General features: G+C 36.0%; 1 protein-coding gene across 1 annotated transcript in view; it reads right to left on the bottom strand.

Moving 5' to 3' along the window:
• CEP162 (centrosomal protein 162) overlaps nt 1-23999 on the bottom strand; it is an 83078-nt gene that overhangs the window by 42681 nt on the left and 16398 nt on the right. Inside the window, exons 8-15 of the mRNA XM_036249163.1 lie at nt 22590-22620; nt 20748-20864; nt 14543-14734; nt 13882-13963; nt 9261-9543; nt 8141-8399; nt 829-962; nt 336-563 (exon numbers count right to left, since the gene is read on the bottom strand). Coding sequence (XP_036105056.1) covers nt 336-563; nt 829-962; nt 8141-8399; nt 9261-9543; nt 13882-13963; nt 14543-14734; nt 20748-20864; nt 22590-22620 — 1326 coding nt within the window. The remainder of the gene's footprint in view (nt 1-335; nt 564-828; nt 963-8140; nt 8400-9260; nt 9544-13881; nt 13964-14542; nt 14735-20747; nt 20865-22589; nt 22621-23999) is intronic.

Below are 23999 nucleotides of genomic sequence, written 5' to 3'. Positions count from 1 at the left end.
CTACAGTGTCATTCTCTTAATCTTGACCTTCCTTAGCAGTTCTTTCTGAACTATCTTCTTTGAAGGTCACAGTGAACTAAGGGATTTATTTTAAAAAAGAACTGCTAACAGAAGAAAAGCACCAAAAGGAGCTAATATAATTTGTTATTTTCCCCCCATGGGGTTGGAATTGGACTCGTGTGAAGGTGACACTCCTTCAGAAACCACGCTCACATTTTATACAGCAGATGCACAAGTCAGACAGCCCAAGAACAAAAGATGACAATGTGTTTAGCATGGAGTACAAGTTCTTTTTGAATTAATATAAAAGAAAAATAGGACAATGTGTCTAGTACCTTGGCTTGAAGAATATAATTGTCCTGACTCAATTTGAAGAGTTCCTTTTCCTGTTGTCTCTTTAGTTCCTCCATCTTATTTTCCAGCTCTCTCTCTTTTTCTGAGAATGTGACTTTAATTTGCTCAATTAAGGCCTGTGCACCCCTCCATTTTTCCTCTGCTTCCTGAACTCTTTTAAACATAATTAACTCTGTGTCCATGTTCCCATCACAGTATCCTGAAGAATCCTTTTAAGGAAAAGCATAACTTCATTACAGATTTACATATAAGATTCAAAGACAAGTGATTTGAAAAAAAAATAATAAAAGAAAAACCACAAAGAATAGTGACAAGGTTAACAATGTTCTACTAAATAAGAAAATCAATACGAGTTCAGTAAGAGTGAACACTTGAAGCAAAATAAATGTCAAATATTTCATTATTTATAGTTTGGTTTTGATGATTTTTGAGCATAAAAGCATTATGAATATTGCTTTGAAATGTAATACCTACATTCTGCAGCTGAACACAGGAACCGGTTTCTGCAGGGCCTTCAGACTTCTTAGGAGGAGCCAGGCACCTTTCAGTTCTGGGAGCTGGTTTACCCAATGCTGCAGGCTTGATGAGTTTTGTTTCAGATAAGATTTCTAAATATTGTTGGCAGTAGATAAAAACACCACAAATGCAAACAATGTTGAATGAGTATTCAGCAATTATGTAACAATAAGATAAAGGAGGATCTTAAAGAGGCTGATGTATAACACTGAACTCAGAACTGCTGCCCATAATCAACATTCTACTCATTTTGACACAGAAGGCTACTGGATCTCAGATTCATGTCAAATGACAAATGGAGCCAAATAAATGTGAGAATGTGGACTGGGATAATTTTAGGCTTTGCTACTTTTAAATAATTATTTTAAAAGCTCATAGTAATAACAAGAATATTTAAACAATGAATCAAAGAGCAGCTGATAACTTTATGAAGCACTACAGTTAAAATTAAGTGTGCTTTCCCCCAGACAGTGTGGCTCAGTGGATTGAGCATCATCCCATGAACTGAGAGGTCCCGGTTCGATTCCTGGTCAGGGCACATGTCTGGGTTGTGGGCTCCATCCTCAGTGGGGGGCATGCAGAAGGCAGCTTCTCTTTCTCTCTCTAAAAAAATCAGTAAGACATACTATAAAAAAAAAAAAATTAAGTGTGCTTTCAAAGCATACTTTTTATAAATAGTGTGTATCAAGATATTGTAGTAACAATGGAATAATATAAATTGCATTGAAACTTTATAACAGCTAGTCAAAGCTGATTTTAAAAGATACAATTATAATACTGTTCTAATACCCTGATAATATATAGTTAATTAAAAAATGTGATTACTGTATATTCTGGTCACATTTTCAGCTTTTAAGGTACGTTGTAAACCCCAAACAGTAGAAATAATTCTAAGGCCAATAAAACCAGGTAATAAAAATAATTAGGGAAATTCCTACAAGAGATCTTGAGGTCCATATTCAAACACTACAGGTTCTGAGCGAACACTCAGTAAACATGGGACAGGGCGGCCAAGAGTGGCAGGTGGATCTTGTTCAAGCTGCAGTCAGTCACTGCTTTCACACCAGAATTTTCCCTTCCTAAGTTCTTAATTTTGATGTTGCTAAGTAATTCTTTTCAATAATGATACATGGATAGTATTTTCTCCCTTTATACATGAAAGAATTTACTTAGATATAAAATTCAAAAATGAAAAAATTACATAATTTGGAACCCATGAGGCCTTCTTGAAGAAACAACGGATTATGAAAATTCAGTCGAATAAGAAACAAATCAAAATAATTCCAGAATGGAGAAGCTATGACTAGTAAAAAGCATTCAATCTCCTCAATAATCAAAACCAAGATCTAAATTCAAAAGCTGAGGGAAATTATAGATGTAGGAGAGAAGGTAATAAATATATCTTCAACAAGTAAAAATTAAACCAACAAAGATGGGAAGGAGGCATGCAAGTAGGGGATTGTAAGAGTTTTACTTATATTTGATAGAACAGAAAACTAATAATGTATAACATTTTTTTTTTTTTTTTTTTTATCCTCACCTGAGGACATTTTTCCTTTTTTTGTTCAGGTAGAGTGGGAGGGGGAGAGAGGAACAGAGAGAGAGAGAGAAACATCGACGTGAAAGGAACACATCGAGTGGTTGCCACCCGCACAACCGTCCAGGGCCGGGGACAAACTGCAACCGAGGTACGCGCCTTTAGCGGGAACCAAACCCGGGTCTCTCAGGACCGCAGGCCGACGCTCTAACCGCTGAGCCAAACCAGCCAGGGCATAATGTATAAAATTTTAAAATGCAGTTATCAATCCCTGGTCAGAGCACATACAAGAAACAACCAATGAATGCATAAATAAGGGGAACAACAAATTAATGTTTATAAAATTAAAAAATTAAAAAATACACAAAACTTGTAAAATGTGATCTTATTTTTATAAAATGTTTTGTCCATTTATCCATAAGTCTGCCTCTTTCCCTATCTACTCATACTTCCATCTTGAAGTACACACATAGTGAGAAGCATGGACCAGCTGTTTCTGGCTAAATTATTGCTTTCTTCTTTTTACTTTTCTGTATTTTTTATTTAAATAATGAAACACTATTCTTTTCATGACAATAAAATGACTAGTCTCAAAAATACAAGAGTTATCGGAAACCTAATTTTGTCCTGAGCAGTCATCTCCCTGGACTCCATGCAACTGGGGGTGGCCACACAATCAAGTTCTGGCCAATAAGATGAAAGCAAACTTTTCCTACATGGGGCTTCCAGGAAAGTGACTCATTTTCTGATTAAGAGGTTGACAATTTAACTGGCATGCACCTTTCACCTATCCTCATGACAGGGGCAGGAGGTTGAAGAACTATCTTATGACAATGAAGACAAAAGACACAGACTAAGGATTTCGCAACAGCAAAGAAGGGATCTGGTTCCTTGCACCGTTGCACCAGCTCTAAACTGTGTATCCCTGGCCCTGTGTTACATGGAGAGGAGAAGCCTTTTGCTTGGGTAAGCCCCAGTCGCTGGGCTTACTCTTCATCTTAATCAGTGTTGATACCAAGTGCATTCTCTAGACTTTCTGTACACGAATCTCCATCTCAGAGCCTTCTTCTTGGAGAACCACAACCTGTGACAAATAACCACCCTAAAGGAATTACAGTTCTGGATAAAACTAAAATTGATTTGGGCAATTTTATCAATAAAAATATGGATAAAAAAATCATACCTAATAGCTAGTCTAATGAAAAAAAGTAGCTCAGTATAAAAGTAGACAGCTATAGGTTATTACTGTACTTTCATATACATTTTAGTGGTGTTTTATTTTTATTTTGGTATTCATAAATATTGTAACATTTTGAAAAAATAAAAATTACCCATTAAAAATAGTGTTGCCTTCATCAACCAACCTCTACATCACCTCCCCTCATTTCTTTCCATCTACTATGTGACACTACTTCTGTCTTTACTCAGCAACTTTAATATACTAATAATCCTTTCAAACCCCTGGCTTTTGGTTCCTTACCTCTCTCCACCTCAGCTACTCACTCCCATTAGGGATACCCTAGGTCTTTTGTTTTAATCACTCCCAAATTTTAGTCTTAAGCATTTACTATCAATCCATCTCTTACCTTCCACCCTGCTGGGACCCAGAGTTTGTTGATTCTACCTGTTTTAGACTGTATCACACCCCTTGATGTCCTTTATTCCTTCATTACCTTCTTGGTCCTTGCTCAGTTCATTGTACTCATTTGGCAAAAAACTCCCCTTAGTAAATTCAGCTACACAACTACTGAACACCTGCAATCATGCATCGAAACATGGCCATAGACACACAAATACACACACACACACACCCTGCCTTGTCTCCATTTAAATTCATCATCACTAAGTTCAGGGAGACTCTTTCTGCTGCTGGTGGTCTAATCCTCTAGGATAACTCATTCACATCTTCTTTCCTCCAACACCCCTGGCCCATCCTCAATGCCAGCTAACATTGCATTTTATTTATCAGAGAAAACAGAAGCAATCAGAATAAATCATCCACATTCTCACACCACTTCTACTCCTCCTTCAGCCTCCCCCTTCCTATCTGCTTCCAGATGAAGGGCTCATGTTCCCATCTAAAGCCAGCCCTTCCATGTGCACTCTAGATCCCACTGCAGCTCCTCTGCTCAAGGATATCGCTCTAGTAATTCTTCTCTCCCTCTCCATCAGGAGTTTTTTCCTGTCTACTGAATCTTTCCAAGAAGCACAAACACACTACAATTTATACGATCATTTCTCCCATTAAAAACAAAGAAAAACAAAGCTAAAAGCTTCTCTTGACTCCATTTCCATGACAGCTACTGCCCATTTCCCCCTGCCTATTACATCCTTTTCCCAGGGTGGTCTATAGCTGGAAGTACCCAATTCTACTTCTGTTCCCACTCAATTTGCCTTTACAGTCACGCACTGCTGGCCCAATTTACTAATGACCTCCTCCCTCCTCATCTTTATCTCCCACCAGCAATTGATAGAGCAGATCAATTCTCTTTTCTACATTTTCTTCACTTAGATCCCACATACTAAGGTTTCTTCCAACCTTACTGTCTTCTTTGTAGCTGCTCCTCTTCTCCCTGACCTCTTATTGTTAGCATGCCCAGAGCTCGGGCCTTGTTGGCTTTTTTCTAGCTATGCTCACTCACTTGATAATCTTCATCAGTCTCACTGCTTAAAAAAACAATTTAACATCTCCCAAATGATATCTTCAGTCCACACCTCCCTCTTGAACTCTAGACTTTTATATCTAACTGCCTCCCTGTCATCTCCACTTGCATGTAGAACAAATTTCTCAAAATGATCAACAGTTAGGTTCCTGATCCTCTCTCCCCCCCAACATCTACTGTAGTGCTGCTTCCCTCATCTAGCTGGACAGGAACTCTATTCTTTGTTTCCTAAGCCAAGAACATTGGCATCATCCATGACTCCTCTTTCTTAACCCCAAACCAATCCTTTAGAATTTTGGTTCTATCCTCTAAATGTACTCTTATCCAACCACTTCTCTTCACTTCCACTGTCACCACTCTGGTTCAAGCCCCATTACTTCTAGCCTGGATTCCTAAAACCTTCCTACTGGTCTCTGTGCCTCTTCCTGTGCTCCTTATGGTATGTGTATAAATGCAGATGGTCTATAACACAGCAGCCAGAGAAGTCTGTTTAAACTGCAGTGGTTTTCAACCTTCCCAATGCGGCGACCCTTTAATACAGTTCCTCATGCTGTATGTGGGCGTACCTGCATGTGGGCGGACCCACCTGGAGATGGACAGAGGAGCGGTGTCTCTGTTCCTAAGACCATCGGAAATATGTGTTTTCCGATGGTCTTAGGAGACCTGTGAAAGGGTCGTTCGACCCTCAAAGGGGTTGCAACCCACAGGTTGAGAACCGCTGGTTTAAAGGATGTCAGGAAGGTCACTCCCTTGCTCAGAACTTTTCAGTGGCTCACCTTTGCACTCAGAGCTGTCTTGAAACACCATAGGAAAACCTAAATATGCCAGCCTCTTTGACTCTCTGATCTCATCTCCTACTGCTCACCCTTTTTGCTCTCTCTGACCCAACCATATGGGGCTTCTATGCTGTTCCTTGAACATGCCAGGCATTCTTCCCTATTTGAGGACCTTTTCATGGGCTGTTTCATTTTTCTGAAATATGCTACCCCCAAATATCCACATGGCCAATCCCCTCACCTCCTACAAGTCTGTGTTTAAGCAGCTCTTTTTCAAGGCCTACTCTATCCTGTTTAAAAGTGGGACCTGCCGCACTCCACCACTGACACTCTTGCTCTACTTTTTCTTTTCCACAGCATATAACATCACTAACTTAATAATTATGCTTACTGTTAAATGTCTATCCTCATCTGATGAGAAATTCCACAGAATGGGGGAAGGGAGCTTGTCTTCCCTATTTTGTTTACTGGTGTATCTACCAGTGCCTGGAGTAAGGTAGGTGCTGAAAAATATTTGTTAAATTAATAAATTTGGATAAAGTAAACATCAAGAGTGTTAGGGGTTAATAGAGTAAATAATATTAAAAACAAAATTTCATTTTCTTGCTCCCTAAAGTACAAAATGAATATTCTTAAAGCATTAATAAAAACTTTTCATACTCTTCTTGATGATTCTAAAATTTAATAAACATTCCACGAGTCTTTTCTTAATATTAGATCCAATGAATGGTTAATTACTAATAACTGAGTTAGATAACAACATCACAGGTAAATGTTTCACAAAACAGTAACACAAAAGACTTCTTAGGGGAGGGATCAGAAGTTCCTAGGTTAGGAACAGGAGGATGCTTATGTTAATCCAACAGACTCATAGTCCTGTCTCTCCAGAATAACCAGCCCCTACTGCTGTTCTCTCTGATACAGATCAGCCCTGGCCCTCGCCTTTCCATCTTATATGCACAGGTGGCTGCAGTGAAAACACATTCACAAAGACAGAAGAAGAGAGTCTTTAATGCCTAAAGGATTTTAAATATGGGCATTCCTCAGAGCTATTGTGGGTTGGACTCCAGACCACCGTAATAAAGCGAGTATTACAATCAAGTGAGTCATAATCTTTTTGCTGATGGAGGGTCTTGCCCTTCATTTGTAAAAGCCATAACCTTTGTGAAGCTCAACAAAGCAAAGTGCAATAAAATGAGGTATGCCTGTATAATCACAGTGGTCCTGAAATGGATAGTTGTAGGGAAAGGCAAGGGAAGATACTTTAAGCTAGAAATGTATTTTTCAGTGAGGATAGTTGTCTTCTGATAGTTCTCTATCACCAGATAACAATGATGAAATTGGTCACCTATTCAATTTAACCACAAAGAAAAGGACAAAATGCTTCTGGCTCTATTATTGCTCTCCCTTTCCCACTGGAGTACAAAGGCAGCAGAAATGTTAGTCTGACCTGAACATTTCTATTTCTTTTAATAGCTGCAGGTAATTTTTTTTAATTACCCTTTCCAATTGTCGGTATAAATGACTACATTAGGAAATAACAGAGGCACTGTGATGTATAAAAATATGCAATATGTGATAAACATTCTACCTCTCCAAGTCTATTCTGAACTAATGTCTAGATAATCTATCAACCTTTATTTGTAGTTTTCCATTTGCATCCTGAATTTATAGCTCTGGTCTGGTAAACACTATTACAGAGCCATCCAGATGAGGAGGTTTGACTTTCCTATCTTATATTCACTTCCCATATTTTCTGGGTCTCATTCAGGAAAACCCAGAAGTAATGATGAAAAACCTCCTATAAATTGAATCTTTCAGAAATGGAATATGTATCTTAAAGTTAATTCTTTTCTATGCATAAAAAAAGTTCATGGAAGGGGAGAAGGAAACAGGAAAAGTAGAGAAGGAAAGTAAAATAATACACTACAGGTGACCCTTGAACAATATAGGAGTGAGGGGTGCTGACCCTTCATGCAGTTGAAAATCCACATATAACTTGACTCCCCCGAAATGTAAGTACTAATAGCCTACTGTTGACCAGAAGACTTACTGATAACATGAACAATTAACATATTTTGTTGTTGTATGTATTATATACTGTATTCTTATAATAAAGTAAGCTACAGAGAAGAAAATGTTATTAAGAAAACCATAAGGAAAATACATGTACGGTATTTACTGGAAAAAAACAAACAAACACATATAAGTGGACCTGCAAAGTTCAAACTCATGTTCAAGGGTCAACTGTAGATACATAGAACTCAACTATGAAAAGAGTATATGATGATTACCTTTTTTCCTAGCTTGATTTGAGGCAGGAATGGACCTCAAGTTTTTGCTTTTCATCATGTCCTTTGAAGTCTTCTTTTCAAGAGCAGAAAATGTCTTGAATGGTGAACTGGGTTTTCCATAGCCCGAGCTCCTAACTGATGCATATACTCCACTCTGGGATTTTCTTTTATGTAAAGGAGGTGCACTTCTGGCTTTCTTGTATGGCACCTCTTTACCAATTAGAGTCCCTTCTCCAGAACTGAGTTGAGATCTAAAAGTCTGTACACAAGTACAAACTCTTTAGTACTTAAATGAACTTCAACTACAGTTGTAAATGTAGATTTAACAGATGGCAAAATCATAGTGATTACTATATAACATAGTTTGCTGAAGGCAAACTACTACATTAAAGTTCCCTAACTCTAATTTATCAGAATTTTAGTATTTTACAGCACATCTTCAAAGTCAGGAGTAAAATGAAGCAAAATAATATACCAAAGTAAGCCTGCCAGAAAGCAGTATGTGTAACTATAAGAATGAACATGAGGGAGGATGAGAACGACATATTTTGAAATGACATAAAATCTTATTTATTTTTTCCTCTATATTTCTAAAAATAAAAATAAATTAATACCCTGCCTCATTCCACAAAGAATTGAAGATGGTTTATAATGATAAACACGTAACTCAAAATTGTAAAATAAAAAAAATACTGGGTTTATGAAACAAAATGTCAGAAAAGATCAAGAGCAGAGGAAAAGGAAACAGTAGAATACAAGTTTCTAATAGCATTGATCTGAAATGCCAACTTAACCTACTTTTACAGAACACAGACTACTAGAAAGAGTGAAAAGCACTAGAATGATGAATAAACTTTATTTTCTTATGCTTACTCAAAAAAAAATTAAAAATGTAAATAATGGCTTCTAAAAGAAAGCTAATGCCACAGAGGTATTTTTGAACTTGGGGACTGCAGAGTGCTGTAATAAATACTGCTCTCAAATATCCAAGATCGGTGAGGAGGGTAGTAAGTTATCAATCCACAATCTTAAGAAGTACTTATGTATCAAGAATACTTAGATAACTTTATGTAACTTCATTTACCAATATGTGAAATTAACTTAAATTATGAATACTTACTTTCTTTATTTTGTCATCCTGAGGTAATACTGAAGTACCAACAGATAGTTTTCTCCTCAAAAGATCAAGGTATCTTTTATCTATATATCCCTCTGTAGTGTTTACTCTTGGATAGCTATTCTCTATACTTTCACCTGTTGTCTTTGGTAAAACCACATTCTCTTCATTTTTGTCAAAATATTGGTTCACATTTTGTGGCTCTTGAGACTCAACATTTGGCTTCATCTGAAAGGGTAGAGGGCTTACTACTTCAGTTTCTTTCCTCTCAGCCAGTGTCTCGCAGCTGTAAAACAAAACAGGACACAGTAAACTGTGTGATTCCTCAAACGTCAGTTTTATCAACATACACACATATATTTAATATGTGTATTCAGATTAGGTCATTAATGTTAAATACATTATTTACAATTCTGGTAAATAAAGTATACTCATAAACATCATATAGTTATTTTAAATTTCAAATAATAATTTTAATGCAGTATAAGGGATTACATGAATGACTCAGAGATCTACTTCAAAGGCAAGCCAAACCAAACAGGACTAACATTGCTTTTGTATAAAAAAAAATAAAATATGAATTTCTATGTGAACTTTTTATAATATATATTTTATCCATAATACCTTATAAGGTCAACATGCATTTGTGGCAGAAAAAGCATTTTATATGTGTCTAGAAGAACTAAAGAAGTAATCATAATTTATGCCAGTGAGGCATAGAATATAAATATTAAAATGCATATATTTCATCACAATATAGAAAAAATGTTAAAACAAAAAATCACGAGAATTTTGAAATAAAATCATTTCTATGATTTAGAGAGTTAAATGCAATCTAACATTTCAGACCATTTGATTTTAAAAATATGAAAAATGTCCCTTGAAATGTTCTAAATATGGTTCAAGATCAGCCTATTATGGGGGCTCCAATTTGGATATTGTTGCTTTCAAACTACTTAATCATGCTCAATTAGGTCTTTTAATTGTGTAATGTATAAAATAAGATTGAAGAAAAGTTTGAGAGGCTACCATTTCCATACAAGGTAGATTAACTTCTCAGTATCTGTTAGAGGCTTCTTCTAAAGTAGACGGAATCATCTGAAAATACAATAGTTTCTTCATTCTTCATGGTAGCAGAACCTGGCTAGATGTTCATCAAAACTGTTCCTGCTTTTGCTGTGTACGAACTAAACTTCATTTCCTTTCCACCTTGCATCTAGACGGGGTGATTTACTAGTTCTTGCCTTTAGAATGTAAGTGCTATGGTGACAAGACCTAAAATATATGTCATTAGCTCAGTGGGTGGGTTTTGGGTGGCAAGGAAACTTATACTAGAGGCTGAAGAGGTGGCAACCCCTGTTTTACAGTGGCAAAACATTTGCTAACTGTCACCTACAATAGCTTACAAGGCCGACCACATGCCTATCTAGGCGGAATACTAAAAGAAATGGCCAGGGAAAACAGGGAGTTTTTAAGTGCCAGCTACTGTTGGCTATTTTACCAAGATATTATAAGAGATGAGCTCAAGACAAAATGGGCAAATTTGTAAGAAGAAATCAAAGGGAAGACAGAGAGTCTAGAAACTCAGGGCCTCTTGGGTTCACTCTCTCTGTCTAGACTCAAACAGTAAGATTTGGCATTGAAAAATGCTATATGAGAGAGCAAGATCTCATGAGACCTCTCGGTTGATAAAACTGACTCAGTCCCTTGGCAAAGATCACATTAAAGATGTCATTTTCACACATAAGGTTATTATTCCCAATAAAATCCAGGTAGCTGCAATTAAATCAGGAGAAAAAAACCCCAGAGGGACACGGAAGCAGAGATTTGAAACCTCTGTCTTGCAAAGAACTTTGTGTAGTTACTGGTAGATAGGACTGATTGGAACCAAAAAGATCAGAAGCCTACTAAACTTTCTGAAGGAACTCTAATGCCAAAGAAACCACCACCTTATTTAAAAAAAATAGCCAGTGACTGTTTGGGAGTCTCAAAACTACCTCCAGGCAGGAAGTGAACTGAGAAAGGAGTGCATCTTCCAAGATGGGCACATGTTCCCTGCAAAAACCCACTTCAGTGTGCCCAAGCTGATAAAATACAAGAGTCCTGCTGATAAAATACAAGAGTCCTCCAAGGAGTGGAATCTGAAGCTACATGGAACAACATATTTATAGGGTAGTTCCTCCTTGAGAGTAGAATGATGGCCTAATTACGGTAAATCCCCATTTGCAAGGTGTGTATGTGGGGGGTTGGAGGGTATCTTTGAAAGGTCTCTGCAGTGGATTTCAAGCTGCATTAATGATTATTACTGTATTTTCCTTTCATAATGAGAATACTCCTGCAGTTCCACCATTATATATTATGGTAGGAGCGAGGCAGTATATCATTTGCCTCTTTAAATCACTGCTTATTAGACAATCAGGAGCCACATTCAACGCTGATGGAAAGGACTACACTTCACCTGGAAATCAGGCCTTTCAGATGGATAGTCCTGAATGGGTCTTTGAGATGTTTGCTTTGGGGAGGAGACAAGTGGATCTGTGGCTATCAGAAGGATATACTCTGGTTGAGAATCGCTAGATGCCTACCACGCTCATTTATTTTTCTTTATAAGTATACAAGCAAACCATATTTCCCAGCCCCCTTGCACCTTGTTAGTTAGATGTGCTGGTTCTTACCAAGAGAACATTAGCTAAAGCGATGTAATGCTTTTTGTTGAGGCAGTTAAAAGGAAGTATGCTAAACCATCCTTTTACTTTCCTTATCCACTGGTTGAATGAGGCCACGGCAACCATAAAACCATGTGTTTATCAGAGGAAGCCTGAGTCCCTAGATGACTGTGCCCCAATCATACACATAAGATTATGATGTAAGCAAGAAATAAACTGATGATGTTAAGATACAAAAATTTGAAGGATTATTTGTTATAGTGGCCAGGATTTTTTACCCTACAGTTTACTTACGAATTTTTAGATATGTATACTAAAGTTTATATTACTGACAGTTCTATAATTATTGTTATGCCTTTAATGTAAGTACAATTGATTTTGGCTTTTAAACACAAATGTAATAATCACATTTGTGATTTGTTTTAGAATTCACATTACTGAAATGCCAACAAGGACACAAGGTATAGAAAATCTCTTCAGTAACACTAACAAATCCCCAAACAGCAATGGTGAGCAAGCACAATTTGCCCTTTAAAAATAGTAACAAGCAGTGGAAGAATACTAGACTAGCATGTAAGTAGATGGGCTTTAGTGTAGGATTCACTGTATCATTTTTGCTCAACTAGTACAAATACAGAAACAAGGCCAAGAAATCACTGCAAATGGATTTCCATGACGAGGATATAATACAAGAAGGAGCTCAAAATGTGTCTGTTGAAAACATAAATGCATGTGTGGAAGATAGACTTTGCACATTTTTTATGGATATCAAAGATCTGACAATGTAAGTGGTTATGCAAGTGAACTTCTTGTGTACCCTGGTCATGGTCATATGACTTTGGGCAATTTATTTGACCTCTTTAAGGTTCCTTTTCTTATATATGAAATGAAGACAATATGGAATATACTTCATGGAGTTGCTGTAAGAGTAAAGAAAATAGTGTACGTAAAGAACTTTGCGTAGTACTTGGACCACAGTAAGCATGTGATAAATGTTAGCTGTAATCAGCATGAGCAACATCATTGGTTCTTGTGAGAGCTCCACTACTAAAGTGAGTTTACTGTAGGTTCATCACTTGAATGATGGGGATTAAGGACGCCTGTCCTACTTTTTATAAAAACCATGAGGTAACGAATGTGACATTCTAGGTGATACACAAATGCAAAGTTGTTTTATGACGAGGTTATTGTGATGTGCTATTTCGTGTGTTGGAGAATGACAGTGAGGTCTCACAAGCTTCCCCTAAAATGTACCAGAGCTGGAGAATTTTCAGAGTCCATTTCTCTTGTGCCCAAACTCACCCTGTGAGTTGATGGCCAGTCTATGACTAATTACAAAACTAATTGGTTTATAAACAAGCACATCTATGCCTCATATACGGAATAAAATTTATGTTCCATTTCTTCATTCAAATCAACTGTCCCTGAGCTATTTAAAGCTGAAGAAATATCTTTCAGTAAAAAGAATCAAGACTACTTAATGGCATTAACATTTTTAGTAACATATTTTTAAAAATTTTGGCACTAGAAGAATTTTGATGAACTGAATAAGTAAAAAGCAACTTGAAAAGCACAGTGACTCATAGGTTGACACATACAAATTATATATTAATCATTCACTAGGAATGATTACGTAGAACAAATGATTCTACAAGTTTCCAGTGATAAAACAAACAACTTGCACAATCAACTCATACTTGCTTTGGCCAGAATTGCTCAGTGGTTAGAGCATCGGCCAGTGCACCGAAAGGCTGAAGATTAGATTCCTGGTTAAGGGCACGTACCTGGGTTGCAGGTTCCATCCCAACCCTGGGTGGGGTGCATGCAGGAGGCAACAAATCAGTGATTCTCTCTCACATCAATGTTTTTCTCTCTCCTCCTCCCCCCTCCCTTCCACTCTCTCTAAAAATCAATGAAAAAAAAATATCCTTGGGTGAGGATTAACAAAAAACTCATACCTGACAGGTTGTAAATTCAAACCACTGATCCCAAAGGACTCTATTCTGATAGGTTTCATTAGCTCCTCTACTGTGGGCAGATCTAAGAGGAGAAAAAAAGTTAAAATAGCAACCAAAAATGTTAGGTCACTTCCTTAATTTTATGTCTCATACCAACAAAATTACATTTTATCTGATTGACACAGTTAAATAATGACACATAAAGAAACCCAATGTCCCACTGTAAACTTGCTTGCACCAAGACATCCTCCTCTGATATTTATATCTGAAATATATATAACTATGTATTTGATGCATAGATCTACATATCTCAAATATATGTGTATGGGTATATCCATATACACATTTATCTGCTAAATCTGTATTTAGTTGATTCCAAAATACTGTTCTTTATTTAAAAAATAACTTTAGTACATGTACATGGAAAATATTTAAAAATGGGAAAACACTTAAATAATTTCTTAATTTGATCAAGGCATATTAGAAAGGAAACATTTTATCCCACATTCAGCTCTAACTTTATAGTTAAACCACTCACTTCCAAATTTCATTTGAACAAACCCTTTAAATACATTCAGACTGAGAAACAATCACTCAGCAAATGGTATCTAAATTACACTAAACTGGAAACTGTTCAGAAAGTCTCAAATAAGCGTGTTACCAGATTCAGTAGTAGAGAAGTTTTTGGAGGACTCCTCATTTTCTTGAGGATGACCTTTCTCTGAGCTCTTGGGCTTTTCCACGGCAATACTCTCAATTCTTTGTTCAGCAGCGTCTCCCAAGGAATGGGCTATATGACAATACGCCTGATGCAGAGCTTCCATGTCACTATTGCTTTGTCCATAAGAAACACCTGTTAAAATAAGTGTAATCTCCAGTATTATCACATAAATACATGAGAAATATAAAACACTAATATCATCCCTTAATCTGTAAAGAATGGTGAATAAGGCTGTAGGACAATGATGACATTATAAAGGAAGAGTTAAATACAAAACTAGGTAATGTGTAGGTATGGCCTACCAGTATGAAATCATAGCAGGCTCAATAACTCTTCAGCAAGTTGACATGTGTCCTGACCTGGTAACTATAAAACCTGACTCCACTAGTTATTGCACTCTCTTCCTAGTACCCTTACTCAAACCCTCTGCATTGGATAAAACTATTCCTAAATTTCCCAAACTGACACAGTCATCTCAAGGATTTTGTCTCTCCCTGACCATTACCATTCTGTTTCAGTTTCCCTGTGCCACCAAGCAGTAGTCTGCATTTCTTCAACTGAAATTCACCCCTTCAATATTGCAATTCATTGTGTTCCAACATCCTGCTAAAGCTGCTATAATGAACAACAATTTCCTAATGGCCTAATCCAGTCATCTCTAGTTTTCTTCAACTCTGTGAGATACCTGACACTGTCCTATTCCTGAGATCTGTTCTGCATCCCTTCCCCTTGTTCTCCCCACCATTCTGATGGCTGCTTCTCCATCTCTTATGGTAAAGTGGCTCATCTTAGGGCTCCATCTTTAGTCTTCTTTTTTAAACTAACTAACTTCCTTCCTTCTTTTATGCATGACTAACTTCATCAAAACCCTTAGCCTCATCTATTACACACATGCTCATGCTGCTCATACCTGTCTTTTTTCTTATTTTTTTCTGAATAAAGGCATTCCCAATGTTCTGTAAGTAAATTGCATCTAACATATCCCCAACTGAATTTATTATATTCCCCAACAAAACTTGCTTTGCTACCAGCATTCCGTTTTAGCTCAGAGCACCACTATTCACCTTGTCATTCAAAATAGAACACTGGATGTCATTGTTCCTCCTCCTTCCCTATTAACTTTCTCCTCCTCCCAACTGACAAATACATTCTGAAAAAAAGAATTTGAGGAATCTAATGACAACAATGATCTAATCTTTTTACGAGTATTTTCTTACTCATTTTGTAACATTCATTACTAACAGTGGAATTTTAAAAATTAGAGAAAAGAGTGTCATAGAAAAGTGGAAAAAGAGGAGAGACATGGGATGACCATTCTCCTTTTCTTTTGATACCCATGATTAATTAATTAATGCTTAAAAATGCAATAGTACATACAATCTCATCTTCCACTATATAAACTGTACAGTATTCAACTCTAAGGGGTTATTTTTAATTCTAAATGTAAGAGGCAGCCAAATGCCACGCAAAAAATTGTGTAAGAATGCCTTACAATGGGATATCTTTTTATCTAATGCTTCAGGTCACCACTGCTATTTAGAGCATGCCCCCAATGAATAATAACTTGCTTAAATTAGAAACAAAAATAGGGATACAGTAGAGCAGAACTGTTAACAGTTAAGTGGCAAGTGGCAGAAATTTTTCAATAGGACTTGAGGAAAAAAGATCTTGCCTGTTACAGTAAGCCTAATTCTTCCCCTAACCATCTGTCAGATCGAGTAGCATGACTGAAGGAGAGAATCTTTATGAAGAAAGGAAAAAGGCATAGATTACTTAAGTATCTGCTGAGTATACATAAAAGAAATGACCCAATGTTAAGTAGCATAGCAGCACTGAATGTTCATAACTAATTTATCAGGTGTGAGGTGTTGGAAGGAAGAGGTTTCTGGTTTTAAAGCAACAGTAGAGCAAACGTGCAGAAAAACAAATGACCTATAAGCTAGAAATTAGAAACAGAGGACAGAGAGGTATGAGGGGCTGCTCGGGAAACAGAGCAGGGGAAAGATACTTTTCTCCTAACTTGAGTCATTAACCCAAGTGATATTAAAATATTTCAGAGTCATATAAGTTAACTTTTTTCATGCATTTTATGAAGAGAAAAGGTCTGGCCAGTCTGCTTTTTACATTAAAAAGAGTATTCTATGTAGTTATTTTATATTTTACTACAAGTCCAAAGCTCCCTGTATTTCTCCACTTAAGGAAGTTTCACTGTTTCGCAGAGGCAAGGGTCAGGCAGTGGAGCAGTACTGTCACCTTGTGACTGCTCCAGTCATGCAACCATAGCACAGGTCGTACTGCCCATGAGACAAATGAAAGTAAGTGAAAGACAAGATCTGGCCAGGTGTTAGGAAAACCTCACTTTTATAGATACCAACCTTTTTAATATAATAAAGCCCAAAGAATTTCATAAATGTTATTTTACAAAGATGATCTTTGACAATGTAGTACCTAGTCTGAGCCTGCTTAATCCTGGAAGAAACATGATAAAACAAAACAAAACAAAAACCCCCACTGATCTTTTCAGTTTTTACAACAAGTTCAATTGCTGATTTAAAGATTTTCAAATATATTTCTGAAGTACCAGGACAATTCAATATCCCATAGCCAATCAGATTTATATATAATGCCTTCAGGTTCTTTACTACATATAACTTGTACTATTAACAGACAGTTCATATAAATTATAATAATGGTAACAACCACAGAGTTGCTATTGCTTGTTAAATCTTAACAAATATTAGGCACGATATGTTGTCTGAGTTGACCATCACAACAACGTCTCATTTTAAAGAGTAAACAGGAGGCACAGAAGCATTAATTGTCCAATGTCACCCAGGTGATAATTGGCAAGGATGAGAATATGAATTGAAGTCTACATGACAATAGATTCATACTCTACTATCTTCAAAATATTTCAGAATCAAGAACATTTAAGAAATAATACCAAAAAAACAAACAACAACAACAACAACAACAAAACTAGAGCTTTATATTACTGCTCGGATCATCTCAAAAGAACTTTTACTTTTTTAGCAATACATTTTTTATTTGAGTTTTTCTTATAACCTACAGCTCTGGTTTTCATCCTGTATTTTTCAAATTCATAGTGTTTCAGAGAAAATCATGGGTTCCACAGATATCTGGTTGAAATTTCATTTTTAAACATGCTTTAAAACTTAAAAGAAGTTAACCTAAACACTCAAATGTGCCATTCATGTAACTGTAGTATTTTGAAGACCATCAGAGTCATAACTTTGCCTCCTGCTTTGTTTTCACGTTTATCTTAGGATAAAGTTTCTCTGGCCATACTGTACATACATTAAATTCCTATAATGTATCACTGACTAAAAAAACTGTAACTCCACACTCATCTTTTAAAAGAATTCATGTCGCTTACTAAAAACTGCAAGTGGATCTTCCATCACAGCATGTAAGTGACACATTCCTCAGTCTTACTGCTGTTTATTTAAGTACATGTGTTCAGCACATGCTTTCATCATAGCAGAATACTCAGCTGGGTAATACCAAGTAAATGAGTAACATACTGTAGTTTTTTTACTTTTATATATTTATATTTTAAAATGGAAAAGGGTGAAACAAGTCAAGAGAGTGGTGACTCTTAGAATGGCAACGACTAGAAAAAAAGAGATCTTTGTGGTTTGGGTTATGTGTTTTTGATCTGATTGCTGGTTACGTGGGAGCACTATAATGATACATTATATAGGTATATTATACTTAAATGAAGAAAGTAAAAATAAAAAATAAAAATAAAATTCAAGCAGATGTTTAGAGTTGGCTAGTGATTCATCAATTCTATTGCTCTTTTTTCCCAAGTGTTTGGAGTGGTTTGGTTGACCATACTGGTTAACTGAGACTTGCAAAGCAAGCTGATTAAAACATTTCCATTTACAACTATTTATGTGGCAAGTCAAGAATATTTTCACAGCAAAAGATACAATCATCAAAATGGAAAGGCAACCCACTGTATGGGAGAGCATAATTGCCAATGATATATCAGATAAGTGGTTATTTTCCAATATATACAGAGTGCTCATACAACTCAGCAAAAGGAAGACAAAGAACTCAATTAAGAAATGGGCAGAGAAACTAAATAGATACCTCTCCAAACAGGACATACAAATGGCTAAGAGACATATGAAGAAATGCTCAACATCACTAATCATCAGAGAGATGCAAATTAAAAAAACAATGAGGTATCACCTCACACCTGTCAGAATGGCTGCCACTAACAAATCATGAAACAACAAGTGTTGGCGAGGGTATGCAGAAAAAGGGACTCTAGTACACTGCTGGTGGGAATGCAGACTGGTGCAGCCACTATGGAAAACAATATGGTGTTACCTCAAAAAATTAAAAATTGAACTTCCATTTGACCCAGTGATCCCACTTCTAGGAATATACCCTAAGAAGCCTGAAACACCAATCAGAAAGAATATATGTACCCCCATGTTTGTAGTAGCACTATTTACAATAGCTAAAATCTGGAAACAGCCCAAATGTCTATCAGTAGACAAATGGATAAAAAAAGCTGTGGTACATATACACGATGGAGTACTATGCAGCTATAAGAAAGAAAGATCTCTTATCCTTTGAGACGACATGGAGGGACCTGGAAAGTATCATCCTAAGCGAAGCAAGCCAAACAGAGAAAGACAAGTATCATATGATCTCACTATTTGTGGAATATAATGAACATAACTGTCTGAGGAATGGGGTAGTCCTAGAGATGTGGAAGTGGGGCACAGACTGACAATTTCCAGAAGAGGGGGTGGTGGGGGAGAGATAAACCGCAGAACTTATATGCATGTGTGCATGAACAATGGACATGGACAACAAAGCTGGGGACAGGGTAGGGAGGGGGGGAGGGGGGAATCAGAGGGGGGAAAAGGAGAAACATCAGTAACAAAAATAAATTAATTAATTTAAAAAAGAGAATATTTTCTTATTATACAACAGAAACAAAATATACAAACAAAGAAGTCTAATGGTGGTATGAGAATATAACAAATATCTGTAACTTCTGACTTCAAAAATTTCAAAAGATTGCTCTAACTTTACTTATGTTATAAATGTAAACTTTATGATTATACCAACAAAATACCATTTTATATAGATGTCATTTGGAGATAAGGATTCCACTGCTTTAAAAAAGTTTACAAAGACAGTGTCCTAAACCTTTACAAACTTAAGTAAAGTCTAGATGATCCTAGGCATTTCAAAATGTTGGGATGTGACCCAGCTTTTTCCTACACAAAGGGACCTATGAAAAAATACAATAAGACTTAAGTTTTGCTTCTCCTATAGACGACAATTTTTTTTTTTATTCTCACCCGAGGACACCTTTCCATTTTTTGTTCAGATAGAGTGGGAGGGAGGGAGAGGAAGAGAGAGAGAGAGAGAAACATCGATGCGAAAGGGACACATCGAGTGGCTGCCACCTGCAACCAGGGCCAGGGACAAACTGCAACCGAGGTATGTGCCCCCAGCGGGAACCGAACCTGGGTCTCTCTGGACTGCAGGCCAATGCTCCAACCGCTGAGCCAAACTAGCCAGGGCTAGACGACAAATTTAACTGAACACCCGGGAGGAGGACAAAAAATTAGTTATTATTCACCCACAGTACTACACTTTGTATCAACAGCATTCACTCATTAATAAGTTATTTAGTTACAAATACACTTGGCTGACTAGCATTAGGTGTCAACATTAGCAAGTCAGATTATTATTATTATTTTAATCCTCACCTGAGGACACTTTTGCATTTATTTTCAGACAGAGAGAGAGAGGAAGAGAGAGAAAGAGAAACATCGATGTGAGAGACACATCGACTGGTTGCCACCCACATGACCCCAACCGGGGCCAGGGACTAACTGCGACAGAGGTACGTGCAGGAACTGAACCCAGGTCTTTCTGGTCTGTGGGCCAACATACTAACAGCTGAGCCAAACTGGCCAGGGAAGCAAGTCAGATTATTTAAGTTGTTAAATAGAGTAGAAAATATGAGATTTAAAACTTTATTATCAATATAGTTATTATATGTTATTATGTATTATATATAAATGAAATAAATTAGTCATAAAATATTACACATTTAGTAAAGATTGAGGTTGTCAAACATGCTTACCTGTTCCTGTCATTTCATTATCAGTTATTTCAGGCAGGACCTGGGGCACAGTTGTTGCCTTATCTTGTACGTCAAGGTTGACCTCTGCAACAGAGTCTAATGAATCAAGCAGTACCACTGGAACAATATATAAAAAAAATTAGAAATGTAAATAAATTTGTATGGTTCCTTTAAGAAAGTATTTTAATTATATACAATCCATATGAAAACAAAGATAAGTATTTACACATATAATCATATATCTATAATAAATAAGCATAATTTTCTTATGTACACAAAGTAGGTTTATATCAACATACGTATCTATGCTTATATACAGGCCTAATGTATATTTATATGTGGAAGGCAAAGGGCCTGAGAAAAATAAAAAAATATTCTTTTTTTCTCCAACTTTATTGAGATATACCTGACAATTAAATATTGTATATATTTAAGGTGTATAACTTGGCAATTTGATATATTTATACATTGCAAAAAATTTATCACAGTGAAGCAAATTAACATCCATCACCTTGCACAGTTACCTTCTTTGGTGTGGTGAGACTTGAGATCCCCTCTTAGCAAATTTCAAGTATACAATACATATTGTTAACTAGTCACATTGTTGCACACTAGACTATTAACTAAAACTTTGTACCCCTTAGCCAACATCTTCCCATATCCTGCTCTCCCAGCCCCTGGTAACCATCATTCTATTCTCTGTTTCTATGATTTAGGCATTCTTAGATTCCACATATGAGATCTAGTATTTGTCTTTTTGTGTCTGCCTGATTTCACTTAACGAAATGTCCTCCATGTTCATCCCTGTTGTTGCAAATGGTGGGTTTACTATTTATTTTAGGGTTGAACACACACACACACACACATATCTTTAATCCATTTCTAATTGATTTTTATATATGTTGTAAGATAGGGGCCCAGATTCATCTTCTGTATGTGGTTATCCATTTTCCAAATGCCATTTATTGAGGAAGACTATCCTTTCCTGTGTATTCTTAGTGTTTGTCAAAAATTAATTGACCCTATAGACATAGGTCTATTTCTGGACTTTTTATCCTGTTCCATTGACTTATATGTGTTTTAAACACCAACAGCATACTGTTCTGATTACTACAGCTTTTTAACATAGTTTGAAACCAGGACATGTGATGCCTCCACTTTTGTTCTTCTTTTGCAAAATTCTGTTGGATATTTGGATATTTTGTGGTTCCATAGGAATTTTAAGATTGTTTTTGAAAAATGCCATTGAAATTTTGATAGGGACTGCACTGTATCTGTAGTTCACTTTGGGTCGTATGGACATTAAAACAATAGTAATTCTAATCCATGAACATGTAATATCTTTCCATCTACTTGTGTCTGCTTCAATTTCTTTAATCAATATTTTTTAGTTTTCAGTGCACATATTTATTACTTCCTTGGTTAAATTTATCCTTAAGTATTTTATTCTCTTGGATGTTATTTTAAATGAGATTGTTTTATTTTCATGAGTTTCTCTCATTTTGGTATCAGGGTGATCATGGCCTCATAGAATGAGTTTGGAAGTATTCCTTCTTGTTCTTTAAAAGAGTTTTAAAAATTGGTATTAATTTTTTCTTTGAATGTTTGGTAGAATATACCAATGAAGCTGTCTAGTCCTGGGCTCTTAAAAAAGAAATGTTCTTAAATATAACAGGAAGGATTCAAGACAGGCAGAAGAGACATATTGTTGAGACAAGCTGTGAACTTTAATTCATTAGGGATATTAAAAAACATGTATAGATAGTGATTTTATTCAGAATTATTTAGATGCAATTCTGAAAAGTTTTTTTGCCAACTACAATACATAAATATAAAATTTACCATTGGCCAGCATGCCAGTTTTCTCTTCTTCCTAAATTAAAGGTAGAAAAGAATCATATCATTTAAAACCAAAGTTAAGTAAAATGACAATGGAAACAGTAACAAATTTTGAAAGACAGTGCTTTACTCCACTATGAAAAGATCAGGAAATGTTCTTTCTAGGTTTCTTTATCACACTTATTCTGTAAGACTAGAGATTGTAGATATGAGAGAACTTCCAAAAGTCTCTTCAGAATCTTGGAAATTACCAGTAATTAATTTAGGCCTTTATAACAGCCTTGTTTAAAGTATCCAGATGCTATCGGCTCATCTACTTTACTCAGAAATTCTTTTTTTTGAACTCCAGGATAACATGTATACCTCATATAAGATTCCATCTATTGTAACACCCCCCCCCCTTACTGTTAAAAATTAATGATTAAATATAACTTGTATTCATAGTTTCATCTGTATTTTGAGAGAACATTTTCAAAAAGGTGGGCTACGAAATGATAAGAGTTGAAATTCATCAATATTACAGGTTCCCTTAGAATAACTTTTTAATTAGTGTCACCTATATTCTCCACTTGAATAGATGGTAAGATTATCTCGTTATAAAAGAGCTTTATTTCCTTCCTACTCTGATCCTTACACAGATGACTCTCTCCTAGGTTTCCACATTTAGGCTGACACTTTTTTTTTTTTTTAATGCAGGCTACCCTTTCGTAATACACCACATTATCGTGCCTTCTACTGACCTATTTATTTTTCATGAAATGTTGTAATTGCTATATTCCAAGTATCAATTCTATTACATTTCTAAAGATACCCATCAGATCTCATTAATCTAAGATCATCTTGGTTTTTCCACCTAACTTACATGATAGAGACACCCAAAGACAAAGTACTGGGTAAGAATAGATAATTTTCTTAAGAGCATTTATTAATACCCAAAAATGTTCCTTACTTCTTTTTAGAGAGTTTATGATTTCACACATATTCAAAACATCTAGTCCTAACAGACAGTCCCAAAAGAGACTGTGTCCAGATCAAGACCAATGTAATAATAACTGTCCTACCAGTTACTTATTAGATAGCTCAAGGGTAAGTTATATCAGGCAGGCAATATGTTGTAGTACCCTTAATTGGTCTTGGTAAGAACTAAGACACAAGATAGAGTATAGATAGCAATGTTGAATGTGAAGAGAATAATTTAATTCATGATCTCAGCTAAGTAAATCTGAGACACTAATGTCACTACTAGCATAAATACTACTAAGGAGGGGTATTTATTATATTCACAAGGACAAGACCAACCAAAAAAATAAGTATAATTTATTATACCTGCTTAAAATTAGATTTGAGATTTTAATGATTTTCAAATTCTAAAGCTTAACTTAAGGAAATTACTTGCCAAAAGATATCTTTAAG

This window comes from Molossus molossus, unplaced genomic scaffold (genome assembly GCF_014108415.1).
Source record: "Molossus molossus isolate mMolMol1 unplaced genomic scaffold, mMolMol1.p scaffold_m16_p_8, whole genome shotgun sequence".
Taxonomy (NCBI): Eukaryota; Metazoa; Chordata; class Mammalia; order Chiroptera; family Molossidae; genus Molossus; species Molossus molossus.
The sequence above is the reverse complement of the archived record's forward strand: the minus strand, read 5'-3'. Positions and strand labels throughout refer to the sequence as shown.